Below are 14,328 nucleotides of genomic sequence, written 5' to 3'. Positions count from 1 at the left end.
AACTCAAGACTTAATAAATTTCATTTTCTAAAGATTATCACAATAACCTTTAAGCAGAGTGACATTATTTTTCATCCGATTTTATATATATATATATAATTTTCGTGTCCTGAAATTAATTTTTGAATAAAAACGTATCAATTTACTATTACTCAAAATATCTCAGGGCATATAGCAAGATATTACAGTTTTTTTTTTTTTTTAATTATATCGAGTCCTAATATAAATATTGTTTAATTTTTAAAAAAAAATTGTTCGAAAACCCTCATGTAATAAAGAAAAAGGAAAAGGAAAGAGGGGGTTGATGGAGGCAGTGGAAGGGGTCTATAAAAGAGGCCTTTGCTCCTCAATTTGTCCATCCACTGGACCTTTCTGGAAACATTGAAGTCAGAGTCGACGCAAAGTCAAACACAAGCCCTAATCACTTTCTTCTTCTTCGGTTCCTCTTTTTCTTGCAATCTTGTTTCCTCTCGCCTTCAGATTCAGGTATGTGTTTGTTTCCAATCCCCTAATCAGCCCATTTGATCATTATACCTAGCGATTTTATATTCTTTTTCCTTTCCTTGGTTGGTAGATCTGAGTTCCATGGTTGGCTGATTTGTGTGGTGGTTTTTTTTTTTAACGATACCACTTTCTGTTTAGGTTTCTGGGTTTCTTTTGTTTGGTGGGTTTACGAGAATTTTGCTTTTTGTGATTTCATATTTGTCACAACAGAAGTTTTCCTTTCTTGTCAGAATAAGATGAGATTATATTACGATGAGGCTTAGGTATCAGTTTGATCTTGTTTCAACTTTGTACATCAATGATCGGAGTGGCTAGGATGTGGTTTAAATTTAATTGTTGGGCAGATTAGTTCAAGATTCATTGTAATGGACCAAGTTTTAACATGGGGATGTGCAGCTTTGCATAACAGTTTTTCCACCATCTTCGGGCGTTTGGAACAAAGATTATTTAATACTATAATAACCAACTCCTTAACTCAAACACCTCAAAAAACTAATGTTCATCGTAGCTAATAATCTGTGCATGTATTTGTTTTGTAGTGAGAAGGCCTGAAGGCTGAGAGGAGCTGAATTACTGTCTAGAAAGCTGAAATTATTTCCTGCAGATAAGGTAAGAAAATGAACTACTTTTGGATTAATTTTTCTTCTAGTGAATTACTGGGTGGGCTCGTCACTTTTAGTTTGTGTGCGTCTTTAATCACATTTGGGTCTATGGTTCGTCTATTTTGGGGAAGCTTTTATAGCTTGCGGGATTTTGCGAGAACTTATGAGTTTTGTAAGGTGAATGGAATTCTAGGGTGCTTAGGGGAGTGGAAAGGGATCCTAGGGGAGATTAAGTCCGGCATTTGTTTTCATGTTTCTCATTGGACTTTGATTTAGAAGACCTCATGTAACTATTCTATAGGGACTATTTTGTATGTCCTTGTATTCTTTAATGGAAGTTGTTTTCATTGTAAAAGTCCATTAGAAAAGAAAGATTAGCTTTGATCATCACGACCTCCATCTACGTCAATAGTTTTCTGTCCTGCTTGTTATGTGTTGTGTTGAATTGGGAGAGTAGCATCCGATATGATCTTTTCTTTTTGTGAGTGTATTTTGATGGAAGAATTAACAGTGTTTTTTCTCTTTTGTGAGATGCACTTCCGGTCATCGTCATACCAAAATGAAGGTATTGAGCTGGTTTTTATATCTAAATGGACACCAAGAAGTTCATCCAATTGGTTGAGGAGAAGAAGAAAAGGGCCTTGGAGAAAAAGGAAGCCCCATTAAAATGGGAACAGAAACTTGAAGCTGCTGCCAAGGCAAAGGCTGATGCTGAAGCCAAAGCAAGGAAGATCAGGGCTTCCAAGCATAAAAGAAGATCAGTATCGGATTCGGATACTGATACAGAAAGTGATAGCCATCATGGAGGAAGGAAAGCAGGTAAGAGAGGTCACAAGAAGCACAGGAAACATAGCCACTCTGATTCAGGCGACAGCGAGAAGAAAAAAGATAGGGAATCTAAGAGAATACTGAAACGGCATCACACCTCTCATGATGACAGCATTGACAAATCTGACCACTCTGGTGAAGATAGGAGGAAGAAGAGAAACCATAGAAGACATGTGCGTGACAGTTTGCGTTCTGATGAAAGTTACTCCAGTTCAAGTGACGATGATGTTGAGATAACAAAAAGAAGTCATTCTCGGCGTCCCAGACATCATAGACGAATTGATTATTCATCATCTGATGATTCTAGCAGCGATGATTTTACTTCGCGAAGGAAAAAGCATGTCAAACACCACAAGCCCCACCATCAACACAATGGGACCTATTCATCATGTGATGAATTTAGCAGGGATGTTTATACTACGCGAAGGAAAAAGCATGTCAAACACCACAAGTCCCACCATCAACACGAACCGTCCAGAAGCCAGTCCTTGGGGAAGTCATCTGATGATAATCATGAAGAATCAGCATTATTACAATCTAGGCATAAGAGTAACCACCATAACAAACATCCCCATGGTTTGGCTCAGATTGATGGAAAACATTCCGACAATGAATCCAATGAGACTAACCATGATCGTGCTAAGGATTATCATTAACTGCAAATACAGAATACAACTAGATGATGGATGATTGGGGATACTAGTGATTCTTACAGATTGGTTTATTGTACGTGCTGTGTGTTTGTTTCACTTGGATTGCTCTTGTATAACTGTTGAGACATTTCTAGCATGGTATTTTATTATTAACATCTATATCACTTTGTTCAGGCCATATGACATTTGGCTCTAATTCTGATGCTATTATATGATGAAACTATAACCTTTTGGTTCGCCGATGTTAGATGAGGATGTCTTTCTTCTGTTCTTATTGTCTTTAATACACTTCCAATGTTTGAATACCTTAAGGTGTATGTTAAATGATTTGTTCTCTCCCTTGTTATTGATGGATTCAATCTACTCCATGAATGTTGCAATAGTAGCTGATATGCAACTGTTATAAAATAACGGTCAAACTCATAGTGAACATCAATTATCAATTACACAAGGTTTCTACCATTTCTTTATTTTCTTAAAAAGAAATATTGATGCACCTGCTTATTTTTGAGAAATGTTTAAAATTGGTTGAGACTTCTGATACAATATCTAATGATATGTTGGATACCAATCGACAATTGTAAATAGACCAGTAAAATAAAGCTGGCATGGTATCATAATCGAGATGATAATGCCATTTTCCGGCTATAATCGAATCATCAAAAATAGAAAATTTTAATCGCCAATTATATAGTTCGAAGGAATTTCTAACCGTACAAGTGAACAGGTCCTCCAGAATAGAACATATGGGAGGTAAGAGTCCTATAACTTAGCCGCGTCAGTCCTGAAAAATTTGGACATAAATAGTGTTTTCTAGTCTCCATAATACATTTATTGCTTGTCCGAGCTGAGGTGCTTACCCTCAGCAGTAGGATGAAAAAATGATTATAAACATCTCTGACCAAATTGATGATACAACAATACTATTCTCTTTCTGCTTGTTCAAAAATTCTTTAGTATCTTCTCACTAGAGACTCCATCTGCTACAAGAATTGACGTAACTTCCTGCAAAATCGATAAGAGAAACGAAGTGTTTGATTCAGATATAATCTATTTAGTCGGGATATAACACAAATTACTCGTCAATTATTTTCTCAACTGAATGGTTCCTCCACTAGGTCGTTCATTAACAACCAATAGCAGATGCAGTTTACCATGAAAACATACTATACAAGCAGAACAAATGGTGATTTCAAGAATCTAGTGCTGGAGTATCAAATCGTATAATAGCACTACAACTAGTATGCTAGTGTGTCCAAAATTTTAGATTTCGATAAGCATAAAAGGTTGAAATTTGTAGACAAATGATGTGGGTAGGGGTTTCTAGCACAATTCACATACATCATTGAACTTTTAGGGAGGGTTGAGAGGTAGATAGGTTTGATGGTTTGCAATTATGATATTGGCTTTGTTCTTTTGGATTGGAGTTATTTTATAATTTGTTTTGGGCTCCTTCAGGTTTGGTTTATGTATGCCTTCTGTAGTCTTCTATTTTTCTAATGAAAGCACAGGAAATAACGAAAATAATAATAATAATAATAATAAAATAACCAAGAACCAAGAAAATAGTGACTATAACCATGACAAAGAGAGTACCTCAGTCATCGGTTTCTGACCACAGATTACAGCACCTGTCGATAGAGGGTCAAAAGCTTTCTTGGCATTACTGAAGGCAGCCTACAAGAAAAAAAAAAACTCTATTAACCCAAATTCCTACAATTTCAACAGAATTTGACAAGGACAGAGAGACGTCTAAGGTCAGGCCTACCTGGACATAGCCACTGTCACCGGTCCAATCACTCTCAGGTTGTGACAATACTGGCACAACCTTAACACCAGAAGATTCCCACTCGTCAAATCTATCCTATAGAAGGAAGAAACAAATGAATTTCATAGTTCTTGTTCTGTAGATGGTAAGCCGCAATGCAAAAAGAAAAAACATAGACCTGATAAGCCATTCTTTTGAGGTTTCTTGCCCCATAATATAGCCTCACATCAGTCCTCTTACTAGCACCGAAGCCTGACTCAATTAGTGATCGTATTGGACTACAAAAAAAGGGAAAACAAATAGTTAGACCAGCAAAGCAAACGGAAAGTGGGGAAACTCTAAAAGTTATTTCTAATCAGTATGGTCCGATTCAGCTTACAATAACATATTCCAAGTTCTTTGACCGTGCGATTTGGTTCACATATATACATTAGCTGAGCAACACTCTGATGTATACGTGTGTGGCTGTGTACTTGAAAATGTTCAAATAAATAATGAAATAAGAGAAGTAAATTTTGAAGGCAGTAGAGATAATAGTTCAATATCAATCTGTTACAAATCAAATCAAATCAAATGAAACGAAAGTGTAGCATTGTCATATCCTACAGCTAAGGAATACACCACAAGGGTACCGGACCTATAAAGCAAATGAAAAACAATACCTATAACCATCACATTCTATATATAAGGAGAGCACAGGATAAATTATATTTGATATAAAAAGCCAATGACCAATGATGAACAACAAAAAAATCAAAATGCTAAGTGAATATGACCATTTGAAAAACAAAAATAAGGTTATAAAGTGTCACAAACTCCTCCTGGGGGATTGGAGGGCAGACAGGTACCATTCCACGCTTCATTACACACATAATCACATCTAATGAACACAACAAACTGGGAACAACACCACAGGCGAGGGGAAAGGGGCCTTATTTAAGACTGATATATAACCAACCATGAAAAACAAAAGTATAAAATCCTAATTCCAGTTGAACTTCAAAAGGAAACATATTCTAACTTAAGACATTTTAATGAAGATTCAATTGTTAATAAAAAATGTTGAAAATGCTCTAAGAAACTACTAACTAGTTAAAACTGTATTCTATAAGAAAACCTCCATTTATAATGAAAAGTAGAAAGTTAATCACATACTAAAAATGCTCTAAGAAACTACTAACTAAAACTGCATTCCAAACTGAAAAAAGTGAAGTTCAACTTTTCACCTGCTTGTGAATTGAACTAGCAACTTCGAATCAAGTTACAAAAAACAAGCAACTTTTGCCTTGAGCAAGCACACTTCATTGAATTTTCTCAAACTTTCAGAGAACAAAAACGATTATTTAATATTCTTGTGAGTGAACACTGCACAGAAGCTATGTTCAGCCGAGTCCAAACTATTTAATTCGAATAGTCCCTCCGACAATATTGGTTTCAAAAACTTTCTGCTCGCTCAGACGTATGCTTGCAAACAATGCAAAGGTAGGAATAGGATTGCAATGTTAATCTCGATCTCATTTCAAACATACACTCCATTTTTACGAGAAAATCTATTTGGCTTGGCATCAATGGCTTTTGCGTTTAACCACTGTTTGAACACTTCAGAATTATAGAAGATGAAAATTGTAAACCACTCCATTTCTATGGTAGTTTTCTCGAGGGACCTAATGAACATCTGAATTCCATGCTAAGAAAATTCAATTACAAACGGTTGCCATGGTGTCCAACTCAAAGCGCACTGCCCTGACCTTAACAAGCAACTCAAAATCACCACCTTTTCATTTCTATTTTCTACACAGAAGCTAAAGCTAAAGAAACCCAGATCAACATGTAACCTTGCTGTGCCTACACATATTGACTTTGGTTCGAAATCTTCTGATTCTAACTCGATCATACTTGTTCGAGAAACATGTCCATAAGTCTGAGAAAAATTAACAAAGAACCTAAAACTAGAAAACAAAGCATGCCGGAACACGTTGAGCTAAAGGAGAATGAGCTTCTAAAACGAGAAAGAGAGGGCGCACCTGATTCCAGATCCAGTGGCAAAAATGAAAACGCTAGGGAAATCTTGAGGCGGCGCGATTTGATCAACATCGAATCCCTTCCCCATGACCTGACTAAGTTGCACGACATCTCCTTTCTTCAATCCACAGAGAAGCTCAGCGATTGAGCCCTCCACGCTTTTCACCAAAAACTGGAACACGCCTTCCGCAGAGGCAAGTAGCGGAGGAGACGCAATAGCAAGAAACGTCGGTTTCTCCACGTCGGGGACGCGAAGCTGCAGGTACTGTCCAGCACGCGTGTGAGAAGCAGCGAGGTCCGGCGCGTCGGACACGTCTATGGAAACGTGAAATAGAGATTCAGCGGCAGGCTCGACTTCGGCGAGAGGAGCTTGGGTCCAAGCAGCGGTGTCCTGGCGTACGGCAGCAGCGGCGGCGGTAGCGAATCGGCCGGCGTGATGTCGGAGGTTGAATCTGAGATGTCCGGGCGTCAAGCGGCGGATGAGAGACATGGAAGAGGGAGGAGGGGGAGAGAGGGCATGGGGAGGGGAAAGGGAGAGGGAGAGAGAAGAATTAAGGAAGGAAATAGAGAGAGACATGGAGATGAAAGCTTTGTTATATTTCGGAGTTTGGTGTTAATGGCGGAGAAAGGCGGCCGGCGGCTTCAGCGCGAAGGTAGGTTGCAATGAGGTGGCGGTTTGATAGAACGCGCCGCTAAAAACCAAATAATCGGGGCAAGTTTTATTGGACCTCCACGTGGCTTACTTACATACGATCCTTGGATGCCGGGGGATAACAAGATCGATCGTCTTTGTTTGGAGCAATCTCAGCCGTTAGATTTGTTGATCGTAGGGTTGTTCGAAATTGACCTGCAGATATATTTTTTCTTCTTCTTGATATATATATTTTGTTAGTACAATTCTTGTTTTTGAATTTTAAATTACACTTTCCTGCCATTTTGGTTGATATATTTTATTTAATTCAAGTAGAGCACGTTAATTATTGCAATTTAAAGTAAAGTTTTCTAATTTATAATAACTAGAATGAATCCTTAGAATAGGTTTAAATTTTCTAATTACTATTGTTAAGTTAATGTTTGGCTCAAAACTTTGATTTTCATGAACGTGACATAATAAAAAGCAGATCATGGCAGACAGTTTTGGGTGAAGCAAAAATTTCATTTAAAAAAAGTTAAGGAAACCAATGGAACAGGAAGAAAATAATTGAATATGGGACACATTTATTAACAAAATGGGCACGTTGTTCACAAGATCTCAACCTCATTTGCTAATAAACAGCAAGGATGATAGTTGGGGCATGCAGCTAGGTATAGTAAACTTAGTGATAATTCAAACGTTTTTAATGAGCTAAAGGTTACAATTAGTGTTCGAACAAACGTGGCACCCGAATTGTTCAAAAAATGGTCACAATATAACTAGTAAGGTAAGTGGTCTGATGTTAAAGTTTATTTTAAGGAATGGTTTTTTATCCGGTTTACATTATGTTCAGCTTTTTTTAATTTGACCTCTAGTCTATAGTTTTTTGCAAGTTTGATGGATAGAGATTGAACCTCCAAAAATTTAGAAGTTCATCCAAATTTGATCTTAAAAGTTTAGAAATAAACATGTAGATCATGAAAGAAAAATGAAAAAGAAAAGGAGGCACATTTGATAATTCATTATAATAACAAGATGATTTGATTATGTGGGTAAGAAAAAAGGTTCTCAAAAGGAAAAAATTGTACAAGTTCATCTCCTGCTGTGTTTCTCCTCCCCTTATTAAAGAAGAAAGACAAGAAGAAAATGCATCAAGGGAGAAAAGCCGAAGGCTGTGTGGTGGTGAAAAGCTCTCTTTCAGATTCTGCAAAGGAAACTAAAACAAAGCAGAAGATTTCTGGTTCCGTTACATCTCAACAAAATAATTTTCAAAAGCCTGTTGCTGGCATCACCCAGCGCATCACCTAAAATTATTAATTTTCATAATTATCAAGGGAAAAAAAATTAAGAGTAAAACTAAGCAGCAGATTCCTTGGCGATCTTCTCTGCCTTGGCTATCACTTCTTCAATACCTCCAACCATGTAGAATGATTGTTCAGGAAGATCGTCGTACTTTCCATCCAACACGCCCTATTTGTACAAAACAAGAACACACCACTTAGTTTAAGGCTTTGTTTGATAATGTATTGATGTCTGGTTTATAATTTCTAAAACTAACGCTTACACAGGCAATGGGTTTCTTTGATTTGTTATGTGTACCTTTTCAAAAGTTAGGTAGGTTTTTGGTAACTAAAAGAAGTGGTTTTTGTTTTTAGAATTTGACTATAAATTCAAGCGTTTATAAGAAAGATGAAATCTGGGGTTGACACAAAACAAGTAAAAATTTCAAAAACCAAACTATTATCAAACAGAGCCTACAACAAAGTGTAATCTATCTTTGCAGGCATCCACACAAGTATGTTGATTGCAAGATTAGGCATATTCCCAGCACTAAAGTGTTTCTACTAGTTTTTACTTTTTAGGGACGTTTCTTGTTCATACTATGGAAAAATTAAATGAAAATTACAGGTACAAGAAAACTAAATTGGCACATAAGATAGGCAATATTCATCTGCATGTATCGTCTCTGAAAAATACCTGGAAGCTGCCAATGCTCTCTTTCAAGTCGACGTATTTTCCTGGAGCACCAGTGAACACTTCTGCAACATGGAAGGGCTGACTCAAGAACCTTTGGATCTTACGAGCACGAGCAACTGTCATCTTGTCATCTTCACTAAGCTCATCCATACCCAAAATGGCAATAATATCTTGCAAATTCTTGTAATTTTGAAGGACCTTCTGTACCCCACGAGCAGTATTATAGTGATCCTCTCCCAAAATATGAGGAGAAAGCATTCGAGATGTAGAGTCCAATGGATCGACAGCAGGATAGATACCAAGCTCAGAGATCTGTTAAAAGTAAAAGAATCAGATAGAGTAGAATATAACATATGAAACCATCTAAAAAATAAAACTGATTGCACCTGTCGTGACAACACAGTTGTGGCATCCAAGTGAGCAAATGTGGTAGCAGGAGCAGGATCTGTCAAGTCATCAGCAGGCACATAGATAGCTTGAACTGAAGTGATAGAACCTTTCTTTGTGGTTGTGATACGCTCTTGAAGGCCTCCAAGATCCGTGGCCAAGGTTGGTTGGTAACCGACAGCAGATGGGATACGACCAAGCAAAGCAGACACTTCTGAGTTAGCCTGTTAGTCAAAAGAAGATGATAAGTTGTAATAAGACAAGCCACTAATATGAATCTCAGTACAATATTGCCACAACATGGCCTTGACAAAACGACCCATTTATAAGAAACTCTGGGCACAGACTGACCTGGGTAAAACGGAAGATGTTGTCAATGAAGAGAAGCACATCTTGCCCTTCAGCGTCACGGAAGTGCTCGGCCACAGTTAGTCCAGTAAGACCAACACGAGCACGAGCACCCGGGGGCTCGTTCATTTGACCATAGACAAGGGCACATTTGCTTTCGGACTAATAAGGAAAAAGCACAGTTACTCATTTTGGTGTGAAAATAAAAAAGGGGGTAAAGAAAAAATTCATGATAAAGCCAGAGGTATTAAAGAAGAGGGGAAATAATGTTTCTGGTACCTGTTTGTCACCTAGCTTAATGACACCACTTTCAATCATTTCTCTGTACAAGTCATTGCCTTCACGAGTGCGTTCCCCAACACCAGCAAACACAGAAAACCCACCTGATAAAGGAAGAAAGTTAAGATTTAAACACAATAATAATTGTAGTAGTAAACCCTTTATGAGAAGTATTTCATAAAACTAACCATGAGCTTTAGCTACGTTATTAATAAGTTCCATAATCAGAACAGTTTTTCCTACACCAGCACCGCCAAACAGCCCAATCTTTCCTCCTCTTTGATATGGTGCAAGAAGGTCAACAACCTATAACCAAAAACACAGTATGCGTTTGACTTATATTTGACATGTGCCACAGTTCATTTCATCTAGGTATAAAACACTCAATCTGATTTCATTATTGTACCTTAATACCAGTGACAAGAATTTGCTGTTCCGTTGCCTGGTCAACAAATGCTGGAGCTTCTCTATGAATTGGTAGGTAGTGGTCCGTCTCTGTTAAACACAACATAGTTATGAATCTTCTATGCCAAACCCAAATTAACAATTATAATTGCTTGCGGGATTTCAAGATTACTTACTAAGATCGCCTCTCTCGTCAATGGGTTCTCCAATGACATTTATGATACGGCCAAGTGTTGCCCTACCAACAGGCACCTGTCAAGTTCATAAAAATTAAAAAAAGAAAAAGAAAAATCCCATGAAATATGCTGAAAAATTAAGAAACAAATTGTCCAAAAGGCAAAGCAAAACGTCATATAGATAAGAAATAGGAGCTGAACATAATAAAAAGCATGATGTCTTGATCAATAGAAGAACCAATCAAACTCAAGAACGTGCATCAGCTGCAGCAGTCAACTGACACGTACAGAAGTAGATGATCACATTGCACAATACTAATTCGCCATTTAATAAAAAATGGAACAGGACAAGAGAAGACTTTCTTCATACTGACGTTATCATAACAAGTGGAAATCAGTCGATCACAAATTAGTCATAACTGAATTGCTGATTTACAACTCCCTGAAACCATCGTCCACATCAATTCATCCTGCAAAAAATCTCCTACACAAATCCTACGTTGGGTATCGATTAACAAAGGGATCTGAGGATATCGCTGATCACTAACTTCACCTCGTGCGAAAGAGAAATTCATCTCCGTTTCATTCATACAAACACCAATATAATGCACAATGTAAAGTCAAAATTTGAATTAAAAAAAAAAAAAAAAAAAAAAACCATTCAACTAATCAAATCATTACCGATTAAGCAAACACGAAAACTCACAGTGATAGGAGAACCAGTATTGAGCACACGCCGTCCTCTAACAAGCCCTTCAGTCCCATCCATGGCAATAGTCCGAACCATATTCTCTCCCAAATGCTGAGCAACCTCAAGCACTAAACGGATCGAGTGGTCAAGCACCTCAAGAGCTGTCAAGATAGGCGGCAATCCTTCATCGAATCTAACATCGACAACAGCACCGATCACTTGACAGACCTGTCCAATCGAACCGGCACCAGTAAACTCATCAGTGATCTTCCCTCCAGTCCCAGCATCTTTGGCCGGAGGAGGCGGTGATGGAGGCGCAGTCGCGGCAGCAGAAGTTGCATACTCAGCTACGCGAGAGAGAATATACCCACGAGGAGAAGCCCGTGAAGTTGTGGACGGAGAAATCCTTGGATTGGGATTGGAGAAAGGAGATCTGGAGGAAGCTCTCCGGGCGGAGGATCTGAGAAGTGAGGAGAGAAGTCTGCGTGAAGCCATAGCTAGGGCTTCAGGAGAGTTGAGGAGTGAGAAAGAAAACGGGGGAAAAAGAGAGAGAGAGAGTCTCAAGGCTTTAATCGACTCCCTGGCTTTATGCTGTTTACGCTAATTTTTTGGAATATTAATTATTTTTACTTTTTACTTTTTCTTTCGCGGTAAATTTGCCTCTTCATATGAATCAGCCTTTTACCAGAAAATTGCGAATAATACCCAAACGGTATCGTTTTAATGTTTTTTTTGTGTCCTTTCTTCTTTAATTTTTTTTCATCTTTCCTTTTATTTCGCCTTTTCCCCGTTTGAATTGGGGTTACGTTTACGGAATGACTTTTTATAAGAGTCAAAATTCTCACTGGACTGAATTATTGGCCCAATGGGCTTTTGTTTTCACCCATTTTCATGGACAAAATTCACGTGGGCTTTTATTTGTTTAGCCCAGTTAAATACAAAGTTTCCCGAAGAGTAATTCTTGGGGAGGTTCGACAATCGTGACTTGTGTGTCACAAAAGTGGTTCACGTTGGAAACAAACGTCAATCGATTTTAGATGTGTCGTGTCGAACCACTGCTTTGAAAACGAAATTTGGTGCAACTTTGGTGCTAAGTTACTTATGTCGGTTGTTTTCTAAGGTTAACACAATTTTTCCAACTCACACATGTATTCGCGGGAGTTAGGAGTGGAATTAAGGGAAAAATTTCTCCGCAAATAAGGAACTAGGCATATTTTTTCATTTGACAAGAAGAATAACTCAACCAAATAAATTTCTTTACAAAAAATATATATAAATAATAATTATTAGAGTTATAAAATAAAATATATTATCATTATTAATAATTTCTAATTGAAACATCAATGGTAAAACAGTACAATTATGGTCATTTCCAACAGTTTCTTTCTTCGGTGAATTTTGAAATCTCCATGAGGATGCCTCTTGGTGCAATCAAAAAAGATTTGGTGGTTTGTATGTGGCTCTTGAGGATGAGGATTTCCTATCTACGTTGAACAAAACCGGCTTGTCAAAGCTTTAGGAGGTTAGGCTATCTTTTCTAAGCAAGAGGAAAGTCACTATAGACATTGATTATGCAATGAAAAACATAGTTGTTATCTCGCTAGTTCTTGTGTGTTACGTTGACATTCTTTTTTTTTTTTGGTTAAATGTAACCATTCATGTAATTTTGTTGCTCACACTCTAACACACTATAATTTGGTTGTGCAACGTTCTTCTTTATTCAAACTAGGTCAAAAAGCTGATTGATTTTCAAATTACCACATGTGGGGAAATTATTATGCGGTGTTTGTTTGATTAATCGTAATGACGAACTTTATTTAACTTATGCAATAATTCAATCAAAGTAAGTGAAAATCATTAGTTAGTTAAATGTATTTTCTAGTGCAAGCGGGAGTAGTTAATTAGCTTTTTTTTTACTAGTTTTGTCATTGACAAATTAAATCCATCTCCAACAAAAGTTCAATCAAAACTACTAAAATCGATTCGATACGTCGTGTCATTACTTGTTGACCTTATATGAATACTATCAATTTGAAAATCAAGTGACCAAAATTAACAATAAAAAACAAAAATTATAATAAATAAACCAAAAAACAAAATAGATGTATATGAAAGTAGTACTTAAACTTTAACTAAATCCAAACCAAATACGTCTTTTAGTGCATGAACTTACCATCAATCATTCGCATACACAAAATTTATTTTATCAGTACAATGCTGAAAAAATACACTAATACGAGATTTGTTTTTTCTTCTAGTACTATGATTATACAAGTTTGGTTCTCTCTTTTTGTACCAACTTTATTTATGGCCGAATTGTGTAGACTTGTAGAGTAAAACAATATATATATAAGAATTTAGTAATGACCAAAATTTTAGGGTTGGTTTGAATTTAATTCAAAAAAATTGTTTTTTAATAAAATCATTTTTGTTTAAACTATTTTTGTTAAGATCTATTTAAAATAAACTCAAAATAAAAATTTTGAGTGACTTCCAAACACTTTATTTTTTTTCAAAATAACTTATTCAAAGTAAATACGTGAAAATATAATCTTAACACACAATTAGTGATATGAATATACAATTCAGAAATACTCCTTTGTTTTTTCACTTCGACCGTGACAATTATTAAAAGACGTTGACACAGTCATGTAAGCGTGACATGAAAAGTTACAAAATAGCATTGAATTTGGCCCCTCGTATGATATAGTCCGTAAAAAGTGTATTTTTGCACGAGATGATAAAAGTCAGTAAAGAAACAAAAAGATGGGAAAAGAAGATGGAGAGAGAGAGATAAGGAAAGGAGCCACCAAGCTATTAAGCTTTAAATAATGAGAATATTTATAGTATTTCATAGCATCTATTTCCATTCACACTATAAGTCTTTTTTATATATATATAAAATGCTGACTTGTAAAGACATTGATTGACACATATTCATATGAAAAATAATTGTTTCTAATTTAATCATGATACTATATATATATACAATACTACAAAAATTGAATTACTTGACATTAATACAGTGTCATGTAAATCTATACTTGACGTTTT

General features: G+C 36.6%; 3 protein-coding genes across 5 annotated transcripts; 1 reads left to right on the top strand and 2 right to left on the bottom strand.

Annotated features, from left to right (window-relative positions):
* Positions 1–283: 283 nt before the first annotated feature.
* On the top strand, positions 284–2,892 carry LOC101212530 (sarcoplasmic reticulum histidine-rich calcium-binding protein). Of its 2 annotated transcripts, none has more exons than XM_004135018.3 (3): positions 284–486; positions 1,044–1,113; positions 1,638–2,892. In XM_004135018.3, exon 3 carries the CDS (start codon positions 1,697–1,699, stop codon positions 2,588–2,590), a length of 894 nt encoding a protein of 297 aa, XP_004135066.1. In that variant the 5' UTR covers positions 284–486; positions 1,044–1,113; positions 1,638–1,696; the 3' UTR covers positions 2,591–2,892. The 2 variants fall into 2 exon arrangements, with proteins under 2 accessions (XP_004135066.1, XP_004135067.1); XM_004135019.3 differs by having other exon boundaries at positions 308–486; positions 1,672–2,892.
* A 317-nt stretch (positions 2,893–3,209) lies between these two features.
* On the bottom strand, positions 3,210–7,163 carry LOC101212924 (fruit protein pKIWI502). Of its 2 annotated transcripts, XR_969629.2 has the most exons (6): positions 6,380–7,163; positions 4,534–4,633; positions 4,356–4,451; positions 4,184–4,264; positions 3,448–3,592; positions 3,210–3,371 (listed from the first exon to the last, which is right to left on the bottom strand). XR_969629.2 is itself a non-coding variant. In XM_004135020.3 (5 exons), exons 1-5 carry the CDS (start codon positions 6,952–6,954, stop codon positions 3,530–3,532), a joined length of 915 nt encoding a protein of 304 aa, XP_004135068.1. In that variant the 5' UTR covers positions 6,955–7,163; the 3' UTR covers positions 3,211–3,529. The 2 variants fall into 2 exon arrangements, 1 of the variants encoding a protein (XP_004135068.1); XM_004135020.3 differs by having other exon boundaries at positions 3,211–3,592.
* An 863-nt stretch (positions 7,164–8,026) lies between these two features.
* Positions 8,027–11,846, bottom strand: LOC101213164 (ATP synthase subunit beta, mitochondrial). The gene is made up of 9 exons (XM_004135021.3): positions 11,290–11,846; positions 10,584–10,659; positions 10,409–10,497; positions 10,191–10,308; positions 10,003–10,106; positions 9,727–9,885; positions 9,375–9,599; positions 8,989–9,300; positions 8,027–8,481 (listed from the first exon to the last, which is right to left on the bottom strand). The coding sequence occupies exons 1-9, from the start codon at positions 11,767–11,769 to the stop codon at positions 8,368–8,370; spliced, it is 1,677 nt and encodes a 558-aa protein (XP_004135069.1). The 5' UTR covers positions 11,770–11,846; the 3' UTR covers positions 8,027–8,367.
* Positions 11,847–14,328: the final 2,482 nt, after the last annotated feature.

The sequence above is a fragment of the Cucumis sativus genome, chromosome 5, assembly GCF_000004075.3.
Source record: "Cucumis sativus cultivar 9930 chromosome 5, Cucumber_9930_V3, whole genome shotgun sequence".
NCBI lineage: Eukaryota > Viridiplantae > Streptophyta > Magnoliopsida > Cucurbitales > Cucurbitaceae > Cucumis > Cucumis sativus.
This window is presented reverse-complemented; position numbering and strand designations above follow the sequence as displayed.

Excerpts from the sequence above, each read along its gene's own strand:
- LOC101212530 (XM_004135018.3), top strand. The coding sequence starts at position 1,697 with ATGGACACCAAGAAGTTCATCCAATTGGTTGAGGAGAAGAAGAAAAGG.
- LOC101212924 (XM_004135020.3), bottom strand. The coding sequence starts at position 6,954 with ATGTCTCTCTCTATTTCCTTCCTTAATTCTTCTCTCTCCCTCTCCCTT. Across the intron at positions 4,265-4,355 it reads GTGACAGTGGCTATGTCCAG|GCTGCCTTCAGTAATGCCAA; the intron begins GTAGGCCTGACC and ends TTTTTCTTGTAG. Across the intron at positions 3,593-4,183 it reads GTCAGAAACCGATGACTGAG|GAAGTTACGTCAATTCTTGT; the intron begins GTACTCTCTTTG and ends TCGATTTTGCAG.
- LOC101213164 (XM_004135021.3), bottom strand. The coding sequence starts at position 11,769 with ATGGCTTCACGCAGACTTCTCTCCTCACTTCTCAGATCCTCCGCCCGG. Across the intron at positions 10,498-10,583 it reads TGACGAGAGAGGCGATCTTA|AGACGGACCACTACCTACCA; the intron begins GTAAGTAATCTT and ends TGTGTTTAACAG. Across the intron at positions 10,107-10,190 it reads TAACGTAGCTAAAGCTCATG|GTGGGTTTTCTGTGTTTGCT; the intron begins GTTAGTTTTATG and ends TTCCTTTATCAG.